At 32.9% G+C, this 23,650-nt stretch overlaps 3 protein-coding genes across 5 annotated transcripts; all 3 read right to left on the minus strand.

The window, feature by feature from the left end:
* Nucleotides 1–2,008: 2,008 nt before the first annotated feature.
* On the minus strand, nt 2,009–9,076 carry LOC118057799 (CAAX prenyl protease 1 homolog). The gene is made up of 14 exons (XM_035070512.2): nt 8,944–9,076; nt 8,032–8,179; nt 7,832–7,916; nt 7,658–7,753; nt 6,807–6,872; nt 6,522–6,620; nt 6,182–6,295; nt 5,972–6,082; nt 5,338–5,400; nt 3,649–3,741; nt 3,083–3,196; nt 2,863–2,934; nt 2,724–2,789; nt 2,009–2,448 (listed from the first exon to the last, which is right to left on the minus strand). The coding sequence occupies exons 1-14, from the start codon at nt 8,972–8,974 to the stop codon at nt 2,332–2,334; spliced, it is 1,275 nt and encodes a 424-aa protein (XP_034926403.1). The 5' UTR covers nt 8,975–9,076; the 3' UTR covers nt 2,009–2,331.
* Nucleotides 9,077–10,826: 1,750 nt separating this feature from the next.
* LOC118057800 (uncharacterized) lies at nt 10,827–13,060 on the minus strand. Of its 2 annotated transcripts, none has more exons than XM_073407392.1 (5): nt 12,572–13,060; nt 11,765–11,919; nt 11,498–11,604; nt 11,349–11,400; nt 10,827–11,263 (listed from the first exon to the last, which is right to left on the minus strand). In XM_073407392.1, exons 1-4 carry the CDS (start codon nt 12,936–12,938, stop codon nt 11,373–11,375), a joined length of 657 nt encoding a protein of 218 aa, XP_073263493.1. In that variant the 5' UTR covers nt 12,939–13,060; the 3' UTR covers nt 10,827–11,263; nt 11,349–11,372. The 2 variants fall into 2 exon arrangements, with proteins under 2 accessions (XP_073263493.1, XP_034926404.1); XM_035070513.2 differs by having other exon boundaries at nt 11,498–11,564; nt 12,572–13,053.
* A 1,442-nt stretch (nt 13,061–14,502) lies between these two features.
* On the minus strand, nt 14,503–17,713 carry LOC118057801 (sphingoid long-chain bases kinase 2, mitochondrial). Of its 2 annotated transcripts, XM_035070514.2 has the most exons (12): nt 17,369–17,712; nt 17,209–17,285; nt 17,060–17,113; nt 16,921–16,980; nt 16,727–16,804; nt 16,530–16,576; nt 16,382–16,422; nt 16,144–16,231; nt 15,949–16,063; nt 15,668–15,790; nt 15,468–15,568; nt 14,503–15,101 (listed from the first exon to the last, which is right to left on the minus strand). In XM_035070514.2, exons 1-12 carry the CDS (start codon nt 17,580–17,582, stop codon nt 14,972–14,974), a joined length of 1,128 nt encoding a protein of 375 aa, XP_034926405.1. In that variant the 5' UTR covers nt 17,583–17,712; the 3' UTR covers nt 14,503–14,971. The 2 variants fall into 2 exon arrangements, with proteins under 2 accessions (XP_034926405.1, XP_034926406.1); XM_035070515.2 differs by lacking the exon at nt 16,530–16,576 and having other exon boundaries at nt 16,382–16,451; nt 17,369–17,713.
* Nucleotides 17,714–23,650: the final 5,937 nt, after the last annotated feature.

A 23,650-nucleotide genomic window follows, 5' to 3' on the forward strand; every position in this document is an offset into this window, starting at 1 on the left:
AAATTAATTTTAAAATATATTTAAATTTTTATAAAACATTATTTGAAAAACAATTCAATACTAAACATGCTGTTAGATTACGATGTTAAAGGCAATCACCATGTTAAGACAAAGAGTGATTTACTTGATTAGATATCTCACATAATACATATATTTAAAAAGAGATTTTGCGTAGAACTTTATACAAAAAAATATTTTTATTGCTCCATGTATAAAAGAAAATGAATAATAAATATAGTATTAAGAATACTCCTACTGGGAAATAAAGATTAATACTAAATTTATTATTTATTTTCCTTTACACATGGGACAATAAAATTATTTTTTTTATAAAGTTGTAGACAAAATCTCTTCTCAAAATTAAACATTTGCTATGTGTGATATCGAACAGATTAAATCACTGGAGATTAGCATGTGTTATTTCCTCAGTTTTTTTTTTTTTTAACTGTGTTGTTTCTTCAAATAAATGACTGCTATTTTGAAGGAAAAAAAAAAAAAAATTTGTGTTTTCCTCGACAGTCCTTAGATACGTGTGGGAAAGACTGAGCTCGTGTCTAATTTTCATTCGGCAGTTGTGCAGAAGGAGATTGAATGATGAGCGTAGAATTTAATTGTAATTTTAATTTTGTATAGTTTATTTAATTTTTTATATGTTTAAAAAATTATGAAAATTATAATTTTTATAAGAGTTTTATATGTGATGAAATTATAAATAATTTAATAAAATAATAAAAAATATTTTATATAAAATATTACTTATTTTATAATGTAATAACAATGATTAAATTTATAATATTTAAATTAAAAATTATTAATATTAATATATATCTTTTTTAGTTATTTTATAACTTTAATTTAAAAAGGATTCTTGACCAAATATATTAAATTATTTTTTATTTAATTATAATTTTAATTATAATTTTAACTAAATATATATAAATACCCAAACCAACCTTAACTAAAAATATTTTTTTATAAAATAATTTTTTTAAAATTATAATCGTAAAAACTATTAAAATACCAAATAAATTCTTCATCATCTGGCACACCATGCTTCCGTCAACATCTGGCACACCGTGCTTCCGTCAATCACTCCATGATGCGTTCATGTTAAGCCAGCCGTGGGCCAGTCAAAAACCCAAGGGGAGACTTGTAAATCAAGGAGTTCGGTGGTGATCTTTATTTTCTGAACCGAAATCATGGCTTACAATGACGATGGTTTTTTTAATAAAAAAAATCATATTTTTTTAATTAATAAATTAAATTAAAAATATTAATGAAATTATATAATTTTTAAAAAAATTAATGAAATAATATAATTTTTAAATTTTATGATTTATATAATCTTGATATTTGAGCTGCAGCGTCTTAAAATTACACTATTTTATTAAGTATCGTAATTATGAAACATCATGAATTTAAATATCATAATTGTGAATTATGATAAATCTTGTAATTTTATGCAACTTATTGAGTAGGCAAAAAGGTTAAACAATTATTTTAAAACCACAAATCATAAAACAATAAACATTGGAAAAAAATGTAGTTTTATGCCATGTTTAGTTTTTATAAGAAAATAAGCCTAATCTAAATGGTGTCAAGGAGTCTTTAATTTCACATTGATAAGAGATTTGACATTGTAGCTACATGGTGGTTAGTGAGGTGGTTTGGGTCTTAGCAGGATTAGTGATAATATAGGGTTTGACGAGTAATTTGGATAAGTGCATAGGTTTTAGAGTTTAAGGACAAATTTAGAGGATGTTACTGATTTGGTGGATATCATGGTTCTAATTGCAATTTCTTTATATGTCAGCATTTTGAAACCGCAACGAGCATATACTATTTCACCAAATACTACTTGCTTTTTGCAGCAGCATCAAAACTTGAAGTTGCCTGTAAGAATCGAGTAGAAAGGGCCATGAAACTTGACAAGAGATTTCATGGTTGTTTCGTGCCCAATGACAGATGCGCTTTTCTTAAACAATACAGTAATACAAGGCTCATTGCATTGGAAAGAAGAAGAAGCTGGCTCAAAATTAGTAAACATGTCATATCAGACTCAAAACTCATGAATCAACAGGTTCTGTGATCATTAGCTCATGCAAACATGATACATAACTAAAATCCCACTGTTTCCTGTTGCTTTTCTCCTGTCCCTTTCCTTGTATTCCCCTCTTCTCTGACCTGAGAAATGTGTTCTGACATGAGAAGGTGTGCTTGAACTATTAAGTGGTAAGCTCCAACAAAACTCATATAAGGTAATATTACAACTGCTGTCAGTTGCAATGAAATGAATTAAATCCTGAGGTAGCCATCCACAGATTGCCCTTGTTAGTCAGCCTTCTTATCTGGTTCATCAATTGCTGCCAGTCTTTCAACAAGAGGAGGATGGGAATAGTGATATGCTGAGTACCAAGGATCTGTATTCATAGATGACAAATTTTCTTCCTGAAAAGAATTAACAAAAGCGGATTAAATCCAAATTCGGTATTAGAAAATAACATATTATCAACCAGAACTAAAACTTTCAGTGTTGCTGGCAGACCAGCAGTCATCCAAAATGTGCTCTGTATAGTGGAAAAAACGGATATGAAAAGAATACTCTGGCAATGTAGTACTTAGATCCCATAAACATCTGAACGCAAGAATTATACAGGACTCCATGTCCACTACGGTTAGTCTGTTATAAGGGTACAGGAAAAAGGTAAAGGTCAATAGTTAACCTGTAGTTTCACAAGACCAGCCCGAAGAGCAGAGCCATAACCAAGCTTTTTTGCAAAAGCATCAGCCTACATTAAACAATTACATTAGGTGAGATCAGGACTTTGAGATACACACAAATGGAGGAGGGGGAGAGAGTACCTGAAATTCAAAAGCTCGACTCACTAGATTAAGACCAAAGCTTACAAGGTGTTGGAGAGGTATTACTGTATGCTGCAAATACGAAGCAAGCGACATAAACCCAACAGATTGTGACAAAAGCCAAAAATTTATATGGCATACAACTGCACCCCGCCCAGGAAAAAAAAAACACATGCATTTCCATTCCACCATACAGTAATTGTTTTCATATCAGCAATACCTGAAATATGATAAGTCCAATGAGTACTGGCTGTGTATCAAACCCAAAACTTCGAAAGAGATCAGTTGAGTTCCTCACAAGAGTGTATCCTCCAAATTGTAATAGAGTAAGAATCTGCAGAACGTAAGAGTATACAACAACAAAAATAAATCATAAACCAGTTAAATAAGCTTGCAGATAAAGTCAAAGGACATCTATAGGAGGATGGTTGGAAAATCCTCACACAAAACACCAAACTCCAATACCGAATACAATTTGAGATTCAGCAATATGTTTTAGAATTTTGCATGTGTTAAATTTCTCATGTGCTTCAATCCAAGATTTGTTAGCACTATTTTCTCATCAGGCTAGTGAACAAATCCTCTGTGGTTTGAATCTTAAATCAAAGGATTTAGAGTCTCAAAAGTGCAAGAGCATCCATGTCCAATTTTTCACCAAGCCTTTTCTCAATGATAGCTCTCAATACAAATGCCTTTCAGATGGTATATATGGTATTCTAAGAGAATTTTTGTGCACAAATAGGAGCAAATTAAAAATCAATAAGCAAGAATACAATTACTGCATACCTGCACAGCAATAAATGAGTACATTGTATGATTGAGTTTCCAATGCCCCAGTTCATGGGCAATAACAGCTACAATTTCTTCATCATTTTTGCACTGCAAAGAATCAGAGAATCATACAGGTGTAAAGATACTTTCACGGCATAAGGAAAACCAAAGCCACATTTCAACCATAAATTCTAGATGAGGGCACTAACTAAATGGTTCGAGCACAAAGTTGCCCAGACTTCCAGGACGAGTAGGAGATTAAGAAACTGGTATATAGATTGCATAATTACCCGAGTCCTTACATAAATCACAAAGAACATGCTTCTTATGATGAATGATATGTCCACCAAACAGGTCCTCCCTGGATGGACAGCTACTGTGTACTTGTTAAACAACACAATAATCTGTTTTTCTAGGACTACATGGATGTTGGTATTAATTTTTTTTAAACAGGAAAAGAGCCACACCCACACACCTCCTCAGAACTACAGAAAAGTAAAATCCAAGACAAGCACCATGATTTATTTGAATTTGCCAGGGAGATGTATAAGATCTGAAAAGGCTCTAAACTGAGGCTGGACCACAAAAAATGACCACAGTCAGCGACCACACCCATTAGGTTCATAATCTGGCCAATTACAAGAAATTTCCAGTATTTCACTTCCCAGAAATAGAAAAATCCAACCTTTCCTTCTTAGGTTTGGAGTTGATAGTGTTGGAAGAAAAGTATCAGATAAGAGTTTAAGAAATTAGTTTAAGATTTGATCAAATCCAGACCTCAAGATCAGGAATTTAGAACTTCCAAAGATTGGTTTAAGTGTAGAAGGCTCGTTAAGAGATTAGATGAAACTGAGATCATGAAAGAAACGTAGCAAATGAGGAAGATGGGAAACCTGAAAACAGACTAAAATTCACCAGAATCACTCACTATAAGCTCATAGGCAAAACATGTGAGGAAAGAATGTATGACATGCAATTTAGCATTGCATCCCAGCACAAGCAAGAAACTAAGGCTGAATATTTTTGTTCCCTTCCACCAAAAATAAAATGTTACAGGTCCATAAATAGCCTATCTGGGAGGATATTTCCTAGAAAAATTATTCATAATTAAGTAGCTAAAGGGGGTTCTTTTGAGGAGACACACATGAGGAAGTCATCTAAGGAGGCAGCTTCCAAGTTGCTAAGCAGTAAAACACGAACAAATATGATATCCTTTTAGGGACCATTTGTCCAATCACCAAGAGGCTACTGATTCAGCAGCTTGACCAGAAACCACCAACTGGCATCTTAATGTTCAAACTTCTAGTATGTTGGACAAAGTTACATCAGAACCCTTATCCCTAAAACACAACACTGTTTCTTCATGCTGTCATGTGAACCCGGCAATTACATTGACCAACTATCCATTCATTTTCATCATTCTGTATGTTTTTTAACTTCCAAGAACGCAACCAACAACATGATTGAATTTAACAAATGTACCCGGTGCATAATACAATTAGGATAGTGTTAGCATTTCTAATAAAATGCTTTTGTGATAATGAAACACCAGAGATGCCTATATTTCACAGATCTTGCTTTGAACTAAAGAAAGTAAACAAAATAAAATGGACATAGGGAAAATATATACAGTCTTCATGAGAATGAACCTAAGTTCGATAAAAGGGTAATATAGACAGAATCCAGAAAGAAAGGTCTCCTTACCTGCTGAATCAATGTGTCGTAAAGGACAATACGCTTGTTCTTAAAGAATCCATACATATAGGCCTGCACATTGTTGATAGAATATGAATTTGATCCACAGCAGACTAGGAAAGCACATTGCCAAGCACAATCTTATTACGACAGTACAGATGACTTGACAATAAAGAAAGCACCTACAACCATGTATGATATCAACACTACAAGAAACAAGAGTCGACTACATACCATGCATGGATCTAATGCATTTTCTCTTCAACCTACAAAAACAATTACTCTTCAATGTGGACAGGCAAACACATGTTACACCCCCCCCCCCAGCACACACACACACGCACACAAACAAAAAAGAGCAGATAGCCATGAACTTTCAATGCAATTTCCCCTGCAGTTCTGCTCTGAGTGTATACCAATAACATTAGTTTACATTCACCTTAAAGAAAGGTGAATAGTTTGGCCAAGAAAATCAATCATTCTTTTCATTAGAAAAACATAAATAGGGAGGAGAAGCATTAGTTTACTTCAAGTTGGAGAAACAGCAGGGATAAGAACAAAAACAAAGCATTGTATACCAGAAGAAAAGGTTGCAGGTAATGCTGAGAAACCCCAACAAATATACTAAAGTAAGAATCCTCACATTGCTATGGCTTGACCTTGTGGATCCATCTACAACAAACAACTTCTTTAAAGGAAACTTGAGAGAGTAAGCAAGTTTCTCGATTTTCTCCCTGAGCTCTCCTTCTGGAAGCTATTTGTCATAGCATGAGCAGGGGTAAAAAAAGATTACTAATCAAGCAAGACATAGGCCTGAAAGGTTTTCACAGGGTAAGAAATTTCAAATACTCACAGGGGTAAACTTGTTGAAAAGTGGGGCTATTAAAACTGGGTAGAGTGTCATCATCACGAGAGAAAGCACAAACATGAATGCCCATAGATAAATGGCCAGGTAAGGGCCTCCTTTCTGCAACCATGCAAGTGAAAACTCAACATAGTGAGAGAAGACTTGTGCATTCAGGAAAGCCGATAATGGAGGTGTAACTTGCAAGAGCATTTTTAGAATAAAGGCTATCAATTATTCCAAAACAACATGATTATTCAAGAATGAAAATGACCAACTGCTGTAAACAGACAGCAGTTGAATGCTGCAATTAACCAGCCACTTTATCAACAATGGCAGATGAACATACCTGTACTATTAAAATAATTGCTGAAACAATTGGTGGGCCAAGTAGAATGGAAAGGCAAATTCCCTTGAATAGATCTCTAAAGAACATCCATGTTGTTTGCTGTTAAGCAGATGAAAAATAAGTCAGAATCCTACAGGAGATGAGATAAAAAAATGGATAGGAATTCAAACAACTATAAGTTCTATACCAGTGCATGTACAAGTTAAAGATCCATCAACACAGAATTAATACTCTAATAATTAACGAGATGAGTAAAAATAACTGGTTATGAGAGTGAATACAAACCTTATTGAAACCATGGCGGGCCTCGATCACAAAAGTTGAATAGAGAGAGAATGGCAAATCTGTAATCTGCATGAACATATTTCAAAACAATCAATCAAATAATATCAGTTGAGGAACTTAAAAACATGTACTTGTAACATGCATTTGCTTACAAGGTCACTGCAACCATACAGTACTCCAAACAATTGGAACGAATGTTATAATTACCAGCAAAGATGGAAAAACACTGCATTTTTTGCTTAAGAAAATTAATCATATAATTACTGTTTAATTAATTCTATACGCAAACCAAATTACAATATCCATGCAAACAAAAGGTGAGGCGATATGCATGATAAATAAGATACTTATTCTAGACTTTAAAGAACACCCTTTTGAAGAGGTAAAAAACTCAAATATTCTAAACCAAATATTGTTTGTATTAGGAAAATCATGTTGTGCCCATATACTATTAAATCAAAATTATTAGCCCTGTCTATGAACAGCATCATCAACCAGGGAGTCAGTATTATAGAGCTTAGCAAGATTCCATCAGCTCACCTCTGTCAAGATGTAGATTTGAAAGCCATTGATGTTAAAATGCACACTCTGAGCCCATATACCACAACTATTACATAAAATAACTCAATCTCACCTGTCTACGTTCTTGCTTAATAATCTTAAAAATAGCTGTAAACACTATGTGCTCATTTCACATGTGAAAAGCAACACCTAACTAATTGTGCATGGAAAAAAGAAAAGTAAAAGGAAACTGAAATCACAGAGCATCAGTCTAAACTGTTCCACAAAAGACAAGCAGCATAAATATGGTGGTTATTATCAACTACCGTAATTAGAAATCATGTGCATACCTGTGACCATATCATAACACCAGCCAAAAAAGCAAGGGTGTGGAATATTTCATTCTCCTCATCGAGACCAACCAACACCAGAAAGCTTCCAGATTTCTGCAGTTACAGAGAGAATTATATGGTGACAATACAACCACGGAGATGTCTCCACTAACACTGCAATAAGGCACCAACCTTCCAAAACCAAGGCAACATTGCATAGAACAAAATTGCTGATTCCAAAAGTATAGTAACAAATTCATGAACAAAATTGAAGTAGCTGAAAGTTAAGAGATGCAAAGAAGAAAACATTAGAATAAAAAAGAACATAAACCAAGAATCAGATGAAGAAAAGCTAAAGAATCACTGCCCGCTAGTTGTAGGAAACAACAAACCTTTTATCAAGACTATAAGCTCGAGATTTTTCAAACTTCTCTTGACTGATTACTCCTTCCAGAGTTTTTGGGAGAGATGGCAGTTTCAAAGCAGCATGTTGTCGCAAATCCAAATACGTTTCAAAGAAATACATGAGTATCATAAAACCTGGAAAATCAGGGCAAACCATGCAGCAGTTAGAATCTCCATAGCATAAAACATCCAAATGTCATAGAAGGTTTGAATGAAGAGTGACAAATAAGCATCGAATTGCAACTAATATGAATGGCATGGGCCTCAATTGTCTCTTAACTGTCACATTCTCGGCTGATAAATATCAAAGATACTAACAGCAAAGGCGCATGTGAAAGTTCTTAATCAGTTTTGATAGCAGATCAAAGCTTCACATATGGTGCATTCTCAATCTTTAGCCCTAAAATGGGTAGCACTACTTCAAATTTCTTGCTCCTTTACCCTTAATTTGGTATCCCAAAAAAAACTCCGAAAAATTAAAATATCGAAAGTAGTCTGTAACTTCAGGTTCCCAGAAATGAAAACCCCCCTAAAAGGTCTCCTTTTCTTTTTGTTGACCTATGAGGGGGGAAAACACAGAAACTTTCACCTTTTAAACCTAAAATTATTCTGTTTCGCTAATAAAACAGAGACTTTTCTCCATAAATAAACCCCGGTTATCATAAAAACAAAAATCCCAAACATCCGCAATAAAACCTTTAATAGGTATCGGCGTCACACATATGTATAAAAAAAACAGATTAAAATAAGATGAAGAAATGAATAAGAATGTAAGGCATGTAAAACCCTAATCGAAGGCAATCGCAAAATAATTGAAAATTTTGAAGAGAACAAACGAAGCGTTGAAAGAAAAAGAAGCAAGAATGTATTTAAGTTGAGAGAGGGGGGGTGGGACAAACCAACTACAGCTTCCATGTAAGGAAACGCCATGGTGGAGAGGAATCTGAGAGTAGCAGAGGATGAAAGAACCAAGAAGCAAGAAGGAGAGGTTTTTGCTTTGCTTTCTTCAAGTGAGGGTCATGTTTTTATTTGGTATAAATTATCAAATTAGCTATCCGGTCGACCCGGATGTTTTTGTTGGACTCCGATGGACCGGAATTTACATTTATCTCGGCCCGTAGCTATAGCAAGAGTCCAGAGAGCCTTGTTTTGCTATGAGTGTCACGTGCTGCGTGAAAGTTTCACGTGGCAAGTTTTTCACAAAAATTATTATTGTTTAGCTACTCTCACGAAACCTATATTAGAATTCAAAGCCATTTTAGAATTAGTTTTTATACTCTCATTTCCATCCAGTTTTTATATTTTATTATTTAGGCCTGTGTGAAAAATAATTTTTAAATATTTTTTTTATTTATTATTAGAAAAATTAATTAAAAAAAAAAATTTCAATTAAAAAAACTATTTAACTTGGTTTTTAGAATTTTTTTTTTATTCAAAATTTTTTTCAGAAGTTGTGAATAATCTAAAAAAATCTTATTATTTATTAATTATACTAAGTCTAAGCTTCAATCTTTTAATTGTTGCATGTTTTATTTTGAATTTTTGTTTTAATTTGATTTTTATATCAATTGGTACTCATTTTTGTAATTATTATTTAATTTTCTCTTATTATTTTATTAATTAAATTTTTTTATTTATAAGACTTAATTTTTATTTTTTTATTTAAAATAATTTATGAAATTGATTTTTTTTCTAACTTTTTATCTATCAAATCTAATATCCTTTCTTTTTATTGTCATTTATTTTATTTAAAATAACTTATAAAATTAGATATATTCTTTTCAATTTCATTTCTTTTTAACATTTTATGTATTAAATTTGTTTTTTATTCTTTTCATAAAGTTTTATCAGTGAAGTAGTTATTGAATGCCAGTAATATGTTAACTACAAATAGACTTTGATGAAGAAAAAAGACATTTAATTATATAAAATATGGTGTGGGTTTGCAATGTTAATTAGAGAATATGCCGCCAGCTTGCATAAAAATGTGTGGTTGCAAGAAAAACCTTTCATTAAAAGTATAAAAAGTTTATGTGCGTACTCATTGTAACTACAAAAGGTGTAGTGCGTGCAAACTGAACACCCGTGTAGTAAAAAAGGGGAGAGAGAGGCAGAAGACGTGTGAGAGAGGGAGGGAATATAAATATGAGAAAAAAAAACTATAGGAGTGAGCAAGAGAAAATTTGATCGCTTGGGCCTTGGGCTTTAATGGCATGAAACAGCGTGGAGTGACCAAATTGTTTGGGCTGAGCCCAAATAGCATGGAGGTTTTTTTTTTTTTTAATGAAAATCTATGTAACATCACTTCTTAAAACTTTTATCCTAATTTACTGATTTGCTGTTATTAATACACAAAAACCGTTTTAAACGAGATTTTGACGACGTTTTCCGTGTTTTTATTGTTGGATTAAATCCAAAAGCTTGCCATTCTCGTGAACGTGTGGTGGTGGGCGACTGGCAATGAGCGAAAGAAGTTTGAAAGCACATGCATTTCGCAGAGTTTTACACCAGAGAACACGATCTTGGCTGAGCCACGGCCAGACTCCGCGAGCATGCCACCGAATTTGATATCGGAAATACCGAATCACTCTTCGATCCCGTGTCACCGAATTCGATATCGGAAATACCGAATCAATCTTCGATCCAGTGTCAACTTATAGCTTTTCGAAGGCATGGAGAAGCTGAGGCACCCATGAACAATTTTTTTCGGATATGCTTGTAACTAGAAGGAAGATGAGGTGCGATCCAGAGACACAGAGATGGAGCTTTTAAACCAAGCGAGTGGGCAAATAAAACAGGACGACAACATATTAAAACAATGCATAACATAGCTAAAGATCAGTGATTTTGAGACAAACAGAAGCTCTGACCATAACCACTTGATCTTTTCCTTTGATTCTCATTGAGTTGTTATTACATGTAACTTGTAACTATGTACATGGCTGGACTCTAAAAAAAGTACAAGTCATAACAAGCTTTATTTTTCTTGCTAGGATTCTCCATCATGCACAGTGATCCCTGCTCATTCCACCCCCAACAATGCATGATCTGGGACACCATAATTATTAATCCATCTCCTGGAAACCCATATCAGTCACGAGGTCCAGTCATGCGTTAATTCTTCAAGCACTTGTTTTTCTACCACCCCAAAAACCTTGGCTGGGCTTCAGAAGCTGCTTTAGCAGTGCCATTTTGGGAACATTCCAATGCTCCACATGCCTGAAAATATTTCGAAGGCTAAACCAATTGGAACAGTGCATTACAAAGTTATGGAGTACCATGTTTCGTTTCTGTTACCAGTTACCTGCATACTCTTCCAGATTGTTCGTCAAAGTAGTATTCCGTGTATCCAGTAGCTGCAACATATTACATAGAGAACTAAATAATTAACCTCCAATGAGGTAATCAGCATGTCGATATATACAATCTTGGCACGTAGAGCACGAAACATACCAGAAAGAATGGGCTTCCAAGGAAATGACATGACACAACTGAACCGCCAGTGTCCAATTCCCTTGTCCTGTATCAAATTCAATAGAATAAGAGTTCTGAAAGAACCCCTGCCAAAATAAGATAAAATCATAGAAACACCCATGACATTAGTTGATCTTGAGCAGGCAGTTCCCATTAATCATAATACCCAGACTGACATGTATTATAGAAAGAAATCAGAGCTAGCAACTGGATCATATTTGAATGTAGATTCCATGAGATGATTACCTCAAAGTCTTCCCACTTCGTAAGCTTCATATTTGACTTCTCGATAAGCAATCCAAAATTTGTACAGTTCCGTTTGAAACGTTGAAGTCCTTTAAAGGAACCAGCTGGATCGGCAAATTCACAATTCTCTTCATATGCCTCAAGCGTAAGGCTCCCTGATCATTAAAAAGATGGACCATGAAGTTCAACTATCACAAATGGACCGAGCAATATGTCTCATTATCAAGGACTAGACATATGCAGACGGATTAAGCTTAAACACAACACAAGTGGAGAATAACTTCGCAAAACTCGTTTATTTGGTTAGTGTGTCCATGACCATGGCAAGATTCTTCTCTGTTCTCTTTGTTCTCTTGCTTTCTCTAAAGCTTGAGCCTCAGTTTTGGTGCTAGAAACCAAGAAGGGAAAGAGCAGGGTGACTTCTTGAACATATTCGATGACATTTCAGGACATGAACGGTTACCATTTTCTTTCATAAATGCAAATGTTTCAAGTGGTTATGTAAATGTTTGGGGCTATAACTAGAATTTGAAGTTTGACTGAGCTGACTTTGATCCTACAACAGGGATTCCTTAGCTATTTGTATATACCAGTTGGTCTGAATGTAGCTACAACAGATTTTGAAACCAACAAAACCTCCGTGTAAATCACATGGTAAGCATAGATCCGTTTTCGACGTTTTCGTTTTCGTTATCTCGAGATGGATGTCGAAGCTTTCTCGTCAGGGAACAACTTGAATAAAAACCAAGCCAAAGGATAGAGAGAGAGAGAGAGAGAGAGAGGATTGAAAAGTAAATTTCAAGAAACCTGTGACAAAATACGATTTTTGGAAGTCCTCTTTGATGGTCTCCACCACAACAGCACGATCAATGGCACCCGAAACATCTTTGCCAAGTTTGATATCCTTTTCAGAAGCTTCAGTGCTACTATTGGAAGGTGAACGGAAAAATGAAGCGGCAATTCCTAGAAGCTCGGAGCTATACCAAGCTACCTTGAGCAGTGCATTTTCTGGTTCGGATTCTTGTTTAGGGGACGAAGAATTGCTTGTTGGGCGTTCTCCATTGCATCGAATTCTGTTGAGTTTGCCATTGTAATTTGGTGAGAAAATGATGCTGTGGTGGTGGTGGGATTTTAGACGGGGAGTGGTGGAAGCAAAGGAGAGGGAGGTTGTCATTTAGAGAGAGACGGGAGCGATCCTCGAGAGGAATTGAACTTCCACGGTTCCTTTGAAATATCTAAAGCCTTCGACAAATGGTGGCCACGGGAAAACAGATGAGTGATTGAAATTTTGTTTGACGACAAACTGTTAAAACGTAAAAGCTATCCGTTTATCTCAGCCAAGCCACTTTAATTCGAGTGCACGAGATCATTGACCGGTTTTGCGTAACGAATTTGATTATTTTTTCGTGTAAAAATATAACAATGTTTTTTAATAAAAAATTATAATTATAAACAAATCAAAATAGATTATCAGTTGATAACCAATCTAATATTAATTAAAAACTTAAAAAAATATATTAAACTATAAAAAATATTAGAATTAACATGAATTAACCTATTAAAATTACGATACCATGTCATAAGATCAATATGTTCTTATATAAAATATATTGGAAAAAAAATATAAATTCTAATTTCTAACTAATCTAAGAGGTGAAATAAAAAAAAAAAAAAGTTAAAAAAACAAAAAAAGAATAACTTAGATCAACTCAAGCTAATATATTAAACCTGTAACTTGAATTATGAGACATGAATAATTTTATAAATAAATAAAAACTACAAATCTTCATTTCCAGAATTGAAATCAAGAAATAAAAATATAATCCATGAAACTAAGATAGCTACACAAAAAACAAATTGAAAAAAAATACGAAACCTAATACCCAAATAACCTATTATTAAAAAATAAAATTGATAAAAAAAAAAGATTGAGCGGTTGAAAAGTTCATAAAATCAGGATAATATTATATAAAGCAAATTAAAAAAATAATTATGAAGTACAATTAAAAAATATTAAATTAAAAAAGAATCTAAAAAATAAACAAAGTTAACTCGGATCATAAAATTAGAATAACCTTATGAAAATAAATAAATAAAATTATTAAAACTCAATTTTCAATCAATCTAATATTAAAAAAAAAAAATGTTGATCACCCTAATATTTGTTTTTTTTTTTAACTTTGCAATTAATTTTTTAAATATTAAAATTTTTCATTCGTGGTCATAAACCGGTTTTAAAAAAAAAAAAAAACGAAATGACGCTAGCTCCCTTATATATTAATTCCACTTAACAATGATCACACATCTCATTCTCTCTCCTCGTGCTCGGCTTTCTCTCTCTCTCTCTATCTATATTGAAATACACAATTATAAAAAAAAAAACTTGAGCACAAATCATTTTTTGAAAACAAAATTAAAGAAATATTCACCTTCTATGTCACATCCTCTCCTCTCCCACAAACTCTCCTCGTTGTTGGCATCAATTTCTTCAAGAAATTTAATAACAAAAGGTATGTTCAAATTGTTTTTAACAAACAAGATTTTGATAAGTATCAGTGCATTTTGTCTGTGTTAAATCATTGGTGCTGATTTTTTTGTGTTTTTTTTATTTAAATTATCGGCAGATATAAAAAATATAAAAATATGAAATATGAAATATAAAAAAGACTTATTTTCTAAAAAACAAATTATAAATTTGTCACCATGTAAAATTTTGATTTGTTTTTTCAATTGTGCTATTTCTATGGTAAAATACCATTTCTTTTTAGTATATTAATAAAATAATAACAATAACAATAACTACAAGAAGGAAATTCTAAAATCGATGCTCATAAAACCTGAAATCATTTGTTACCGGTCTAAAAAAACAAAGTTCCATTGCAGCCTCTCATGAACTCAGTGGCAATATCCGGACTCATATCTCGATAACATATCAAAACCAGGCCTCCAACTGTCAAAAACCCCAAACTGATGGTTCGCGCGACCTAAAAATGCCGCAAGAAATTATCCCACGCCACCAAAATGTCACCGGCTCTATTCATGTTAAGTACTTCATCACTGCTGGGGCAAACTCATGGGCGCCTCTCCTTTCTACGCTGTCCCCTGCTGCTATTTTTCCATCCGAAGAATGTGAATAAGATGCATCAGCTTGAAGAAATCGAATGCATAAGCTCATGTTACTAATTGAATTGTTCTTGTGGATTCATGTCAGCATATCATCTCAATGGCAGAAGGCAAAATACCAAACTTTCGGGGAAGAAACCCTAAATGTTCCCCATCAGACTGAACATAAATGCTTCCACTGCCAGAAATGTCCTCCACTTCAATGGAAAATACACTGCAAGATTTGAGAAGAGTATAAATAGCAATTAAACACTTCCTACTGAGTTGAAACTCGTCTGCACTATGATCAAACTGAACTGAACAGAACTGGCTAAACTACAAGAAGTCTGAGTCCTGCTGCTATTTATCGCAGCCCAAAAGCCAGAGGATAGAACCACTTTTATTATACATTGCAGAAAAAATATGATTAACCCAAAGAAGAATTAATATCAGATTGCATGATTCAAGACCCAATGAACCTTTTCCTCGGCTGTATTAGTTGAATACTTGATAGTTTGAATAGAATGGCTTCACCAAAAATAGCAAAAGACCAGTATTGAATAATCACGAACAACAGTTTCATTTACAGGAGGTACCCTACCTTCTTGAAGATACATTCTTCACTGATAAATGTGTCCCATTGTACAGTCTATGTAGCTTCAGAATGAAGTCATACCACTTAAAGTCCTGCAGAATCACAACCTGCAAAATAGAATACAGCCAAAATAAAAGATAATGCAAAATGCTTGATTTATGTTATGCTACAGAAGTACTTTTCGTGAATTAATAAATGTACTCGACCTCAAAGTTTCCACTGGAAGGGTCAGCATTTGGAGTAATTTTCATGCCACCGCCAAAGTACTTGGCATTTCCAATGCAAAGAGCTGTCACTAGAGAACATGTTTCCCACTCACCTTCATTGACCTATATGCACAAGATTCTGTGGAGTGAGGACAAATGGACAATTGGCACTCTTAAAGGAAAGTGCACATCATAAGAAGCATATGATTTCACAATGGTATGGATATAAGAAAAGTGCACAGCACAAGACATTTTTCTGAATTCGTTTTGACTAGACTCGCCTTGATTCTAAGGTCTTGGTTTTTATGCCCCATAAAAGCTTGCAGAGCACCTATAACATAGCATAGGTTTCCGAATCTCTTGTATCGTGATGCAAAGTAACCAGCCTTGGCACTCCTGTAAATCGCAGAGCAACTTTTTTAAGACTGGCACAAGCATTTACCGAGCGAACGGCAAAACTTCCAGGTTAAACTTACAGATGAATATCAGCAACATTTATGAAGTAATGAGACTCTTCTTCACTTTCTCCAGTAATTACACCAACATCCACTGGTGATCTCAGCCCTGCAGAACAGCTCCAGCAGGGTTTTTATACACAGAAGAAAAACATTAATAGAATAATGACTAGATCATAAAAATTCTCTGCGAGTGAATCCTCTTCTGCTGGTTGACCAAAACAAACTCGATGCATTGGGAAAATAAAAGATTGAGTACCTTTAGCAATTCGATCAATGGCTTCATGAGGATCATTTTTCCTAACAAAAGCAAGTGATGATAAACACATCTGTCATGATCAGGAGCAAATAGTATCTCATCAATAACTCATACCAGATTAATCCAGATTGCAGTAGAACCAACTAACCAGCCCAATGTTCTAGCAAAGTCAGACCCAGTCCCTAAGGGTATGAGCTGTAGAAAGATAAAAACATAATTATATCTAACATCCACACCATGGAATTGGAAACCTAGCTTTGCAGTGATGCTAAAAGTAAACATATAATCAAACATTACCACATAGCAGGAAATGAACAAATACAAGAACAGAATGGCAACACTTACACCAAGAGCAGTTGAACGTGTAGCCTCTCTATTGTGAATGGCGACAGGTTTCCCAGCCCAAAAGAATCCATTAACAACCTGCTTATTTGAAGCCACGGTTGATGAGAGACAGTCATTGACCACCAAAAATGGCATATTTTGTAAGTTGATTTTCTGTATTTGTTAATCTAATCAGATGAAAAGCCAGGTCTGACCTCGTGAAGAGTACCATCACCTCCAACAGCAACCACAGCATCAGCACCCTCCCTTATTGCCTGCAACCAATTAGATTTGATATAATTCAATCTGTCTTATTTAGTGAAAACCCTAAACCAGTTCAGTCTCAAAATATACCTCTCTTGTAATGTCAATTGCATGATATGGACCTGAAGTCAGAGATTCACATATCTGCCGATATTTTAAATAAAACAAACACAAAAAAATCAGCACTATTTAATTCGAAAGTGGAGTTGGCATTAAAATCAACGAAAAGGGGTTCTCACGTTACAATTTTTATCGAGGCGAGACCGGAGATATGGAAGCAGTTTCTTCCAATCCTTGCCTGTCCTCCCATTAGCCCCTGCTCCGAATAATAGTTGTTGTTTTTTATCTGAATTTTCTCAAGAAACAAACAGGAAATGCAAGAGAGAAAGAGAGAAAAACCTCGGGGATTAACGATGAAAACGAGGTCGCGGCGGGGATTAGAGGAGGAGGCATCGTGGAAGATCGAACGGTCAGGAGAGAGATCAGAAGCCATGGGTTTGGGAAGCTCTGCTTTGAGAGCAGGAAACGGTTTTAATTTTGAATTAACGGGAAACGAAGATGCGGCCACAGCCACTATTCCTCCTCCCAAGGAAACCTGATAGCAACACGCCATGCTTTCTTCATTTACTGCTTTTAACTTATGACGCCACTTTATATTAATCTCCTCCCAGCTTTAATTAACGAAGAGTTAATAATTAAAGCAAAGCAAAGCACGGCACAGTGCCACAGCACCCTTATTGATTATAGTTTTCGAGAGATGCTGCTTATGGCTTATTAGTTATTAGTGACGCGTAGAGATATAGAGAGAGGGAGGAGTCGTTATTAACAATGAACAGTTGATGTTAATTAAAAGTTTCACAGCAATGTTAAGATTTGTGGTCGCACCTGTTTGGCAACCAGTATTACCGTGCTTCTGAAGAAATTCAATTTTTATTTTATTTTAAATTAATTTATATATATATATATATTTAATGTTTTATTATATTAATATTACAAATAAATTTTTTTAAAAAAAACAACAACTATAACATTACTAAACAAACTATTTTTTTTATTATTTTTTTGGAAAAAACTAACCTAAAAAATTAACAAAACTTAAGGTTGGAAGGGAAGTTAATGTTTGATATATTTATTATTATAAATAATTAATGTGTTGATTTTAAAAGTAAATTTTTAAAAGATTATATTATTTTAATATAATTTTAAATAAAAAAATATTTTAAAAATAATTATTAACAAAACATCAAACAAACAGGCAGTTAACGTACCTGATTTTCTAGTTGTATAAACTGATTACTCACCAGTATTGACAAGTGACAACTCTTTTTCTTTCTTTTTTCCCGTCTTCTCTTCAGATTGTAGTTTACTTGGCGAAAAAATAAAGTTTGAAGCCTCTAATCTTACTGCTCGGCCGGTTCAGCGTGATAAAGTAGTGATCCTGTCACACTCGTGAAAAGGAGATTTCCATGAACGTAGCCCTGTGTAGTGATCCTGTCATTCACATTACCACAACAAAAAAACCACTTCTCAATTATTTTCCACGCGCCATTTAAAATTAAAAATGAGTAAAAAAAATCAATAAACTAATTAAATTTAAAAAACTAAAAAAGAAATTTAAAAAAAAACCACAAAAAAATAATTAGATCATTTAAAATATTTAAAGAAATATTTGGTTTAGTTCGGTTTTGGTTTCATAAACCTGAAACCAAAAAACCTTAGTCGAACCAAACCAGTTTAGTTAAAAATAAACCAAACTGAACCGACAAAACCGAACAAACCCAAATCCATCAAAAAGTAAAAAAAAACCCAAAAAACAATATAATTTTTTGTTTTAATATAAAATAACCAAACCAAACAAAACTGAATATAATCAAAATCGATCGGTTGAGTTTCGGTTTTTGATATAGAATAATCAAATTGAACCAAACTGAAACCGGTCGGTTGGAACCAATTTTAGTTTTATTTTTTGTATTTTATAAAATTTTTATTTGATTATTTGTATAGGTAAAAATTGGACTGAAATGAAAATCATCATCCCTAATTTAAATGGAAACAACAAAAAAGTGGAAAACAATGGGTAAAACTGTTTTTGCCCTATAAGTTTAGAGATGTTTTATATTGATCCCTAAGGTTTAAATGTTTTAAAATTTTCAAAATGTTTTGATATATTAGCTATTTACACCATACGTGCATTTAAGATTTTGAAAGAAATAGTTTAAAAATGGGATCCATGATTATTTTTATTTTCTATTTAGCTTTATTATTTTTACAATTATGCATTTAACACCCAATAACTAGAAATATCTATTTTAATTCAAAACACTCAATGTAGGGTTACAGGGTCTCCAGCTCAAGAATTCAAAATTAAGATGCAACAAAAAGCTCGTAATTGAAATTTATTTTTTTATTATTATTATTAACATCAATTTTTGAATTAATTTATGTAAACCTCAATTAATTCTACATATTTTAAAATTAATGATCATGTAAGCAGGGGCAAAGTTAGGATTATTTATTAGAGATGACCAAAAACAAAATAACAGAATGTAATATTTGTTTTAATTTATTGTACATGAGTTGTAAAAAAAAAACAGCATGATTTAGTTTTATTCAAATAACTTATTGCAAACATGTAATGACCTTTATATAAGGTAAAATGTTTGGACCAATACCAAATTGAGTTAACACAATGAAGTTAATTTCATCTTCATGATGTATCCATCACTTTAATGTTATTGGTTTTTATACTTATCAAATATAAAAATACAAATTATATAAGAAACATTAGTTAAAGCGAAACATTATTTTATGTTTGATAAACTTTTGAAATAAAGTAAAAAATAATAAAGAATGATTCTTACATATTTATTTTAATTATGTCCATCATTCTTTCATAAAATAAAAATCATCAATTATCACATCAATTGTGAATCTTTAAGCAATTTTTTTTACTATATAAATAATCAAATAATTTACAAAAAAATCATCCTCCATCCTACTGTGAAATCTTATTTTAACAATCTTCATTGCTGAGAAAGCTTGTTCAGTAGTTACTGTCAAAATAGAAAGAGTCAAAATAAGCTGACTCAACCTATCAACTAGTGAATAAATTTTTTTTTTTTCAAAAAATAATCAATTCTTCTTAGTTTGTTCATGGTTCAACCTAAAATCAAAACATATATCGTAAGAAAAAATTAATAATTTTTGGTGGCTTTGTTAAAAAACAAAACATAAAAAAACAAATCCAAGCATAATCAAAACAAACCAATAAAATATATCTAATTAATTAGAAAAAAAAAATCACTATCAAGAATTCAAAAATAAAATTTCTAGAACTAGCATATATGAAAAAAAAAAAAGCAAAATTATAAAAATTATAAAAAAACTCATCAAATTCTTAATAAATATCTCAAAACAGAATAAAAATATATTTTAAATTTAAGTTATTGATATCTGTTTAATAAAAAAATAAATTAATCAATATTATACTTCATCTTTCTACAATAAAATTTTATTTATGATTTGTATTGAACAGTTGCGCTGTAGGCGTTTATATTAAGGGTGTGTTTGGTATTGTGGTAGCTTTTGTGGTTTGCGGTTTAAAAAAAAGTAGTTTAATAAAAAGTACTTTTTGTGAGGTTGATTTCAAAAAAAGTTGGTGTTTGGTTAAAACTGTGGTTGAAGTTGTGGTTTTAAAAAAAGCAGTTTCTTGTGTTTGGTTAAAAAACTGTGGTTGAAATTGTGGTAGAAAAAAAACAGTTTTTGTGTTTGGTAAAACCGTGGTTCAAAAAGCACTTTTCAAAAAATTTAATTTTTTTTTTGCTTTGAATTATTATGTTTTGATGTTTTTTAAATAATTTTGATGTGCTGATATCAAAAATGATTTTTAAGAAATAATAAAAATATTATTGACATGCTTTTTTTAGTGAAAAATCACTTCGAAAATCAACAACAACCACACTTCCAAACACGTAACATGGTTTGTGTTTTATATTTGATTTGAATTAATTAAAAGGACATATATAGACAAAAGACATATAATTCCAAAACATAGGTGTTTTGTAATTATGAGTACATAACAAAATAAAAAATCATTATACATTAATGTTACTCCTTTATTGTTCCATCAAACTATTTGCAATTCCATCGCGTACAAAATCCATACGTGAAGGCCTCTGTGAGCCTTGAACAGCCGAAGCCTGAACACTATCAGGTAAAAAGTCATCTGGAATTAAATTGGGATTGCGATCATACTCAGAAAAAAACTGCATCATCTTGCGATCTCCTTCTAATATAATTATGTAGTGCCATTGATACAACTACAATCTCAACTTGTGTTTTGTATGGATAAGCAAGCATGTTTTGCAAAATTTTCCACCTCTGTTTCCATACCCCAAAAGAACGTTCAATCACGTTACGTAATGACGAGTGTGCACGATTAAAACACTTCTTTCCGACCACTTGGTTGTCCACGACGCCTAAAATTCTTGGAAGTGATACCTCTCGCCTTTGTAGGGGACCCAAATATCCCATACTCGTTTGGATATCCAGCATCAACCAAATAATATTTTCCTGGAAAAAAATAACATTGTAATTTTAAACAAAACTTAAAAAAAATAATTATATTCCTTCAATTATCAAATCTTCAATTTAGTCAAAATCACAACCTTCTGGAGGTTTTGGAAAATTGGATATTGCTATTGTCAATTGCCTCAAGAAAAATACGCGTATCGTGTGCACTGCCTTCCCATCCTGCCCACACAAACATGAATTGCATGTCGAAACTACATGCGGCCATGAAATTTTGTGTTGGTACACCTTTTCTTCCAATAAATGGAATTTGATTTGCAGATGGTATGCAGGCACGAACATGTGTTCCATCAATTGCCACCGACACAATTCTACAAACAACAAAAATATTTAGTACTCATAAACATTTATAACATATTTCATACTCCTTTGAACAACTTAATTAAACTACTTAATTATACAAAAATTCATCATACCTTGAAATGTGGCATAAATCTTGGATTCATAGCAATTTCTCTTGGTGTGCTCGTAAATTGTGGATCTTCTGGTTTTATGACTTCCACAGCAAACAAATGTAATGATTTAAGCACTTCTTTAAAACATCGACTAATAGTTTCACCTGAATGCTGGAATCTTTCCTGCACTTGTCTATTTGACGCCCCCCCCAACTGCTATTGTAAATAGAAACATTGCTACCTTCTCAATAACGCTCATTCTTCTTGACGGTTTTAAGCCATAACGCGTTTCTAATTTCAGTGCACAAAACTCAATAAAGTGGTTGCGTCCATCCTGAACATGTTTAACACTTCGTTTCCAATGCCCTCTTACAACCTCCGTCAACCAACGCATCCCTGTGTTATATGAAACCATACATGGTTCTTTAAACATATAATTAATATAATACATGTTTACAGCTCCAGCTATGCATATAATTAATTTTTTCCTATCAAGATGCCTCCTTATAATAAATGCATTGTCATCATCACACTGTCACTGTCACTATCACTGTCACCGTCATCATCATTACTATCGTCGGAGTCGTTTCCATTGCTATCATCTCCGACACCATCAAACTGAGGCACCACTACCTTCACAACTAGGATAATTAATTTGGTCTACAATGCGGTTCATTATATTGTCATAATTACCATCGAAATCTTCATTAAATATGTCATTAAAATCGTGGATCAGCCATAACTTCAATTACATGTAAAAAAGAAAAAAATTTATATGTTGTTAATAAAAACTTGAAATAATTAAAATATCATTCAATAAAAAACTATCAAAGAGTTGTATCAACATAAGTTTTTTCCATACCTGTAAAGCCAACAAAAAGAAATATTCGACTTGCTTGTATTTGGTGCAACCGAGAGGTTTTGAGAAGCTTGTTATGAACAAAGCTATTGCATTGAAAAAATATGATGCAACCATTCCTCTTTATATAGAAAATTTATATGCTCTTTACGTCTATTTTACAATTTTCCAGCTTTCAACATAAGTACATTCACATGTATGCATGTGCTGTAAAAGTACTCTGCCATGGAAAAAAATTAAAAACAGATTCCAAGTTACAATGCAAACAAATTCCAAGTTACTCTGCCATGGAAAAAAATTAAAAACAGATTCCAAGTTACAATGCAAACAAATTCCAAGTTACTCTGCCATGGAAAAAAGTTAAAAACAGATTCCAAGTTACAATGCAAACAAATTTCAAGTTACTCTGCCATGTAAAAAAATTAAAAACAGATTCCAAGTTACTCTGCAAACAGATTCCAAGTTACTCTGCCATGGAAAAAAATTAAAAACAGATTCCAAGTTACAATGCAAACAAATTTCAAGTTACTCTGCCATGTAAAAAAATTAAAAACAGATTCCAAGTTACTCTGCAAACAGATTCGAAGTTACTCTGCCATGGAAAAAAATTAAAAACAGATTCCAAGTTACAATGCAAACAAATTCCAAGTTACTCTGCCATGGAAAAAAGTTAAAAACAGATTTCAAGTTACAATGCAAACAAATTCCAAATTCCAAGTTACTCTGCCATGGAAAAAAGTTAAAAACAGATTCCAAGTTACAATGCAAACAAATTCCAAGTTACTCTGCCATGGAAAAAAGTTATAAACAGATTCCAAGTTACAATGCAAACAAATT

This window comes from Populus alba, chromosome 2 (genome assembly GCF_005239225.2).
Source record: "Populus alba chromosome 2, ASM523922v2, whole genome shotgun sequence".
In the NCBI taxonomy this organism is placed as follows: Eukaryota; Viridiplantae; Streptophyta; class Magnoliopsida; order Malpighiales; family Salicaceae; genus Populus; species Populus alba.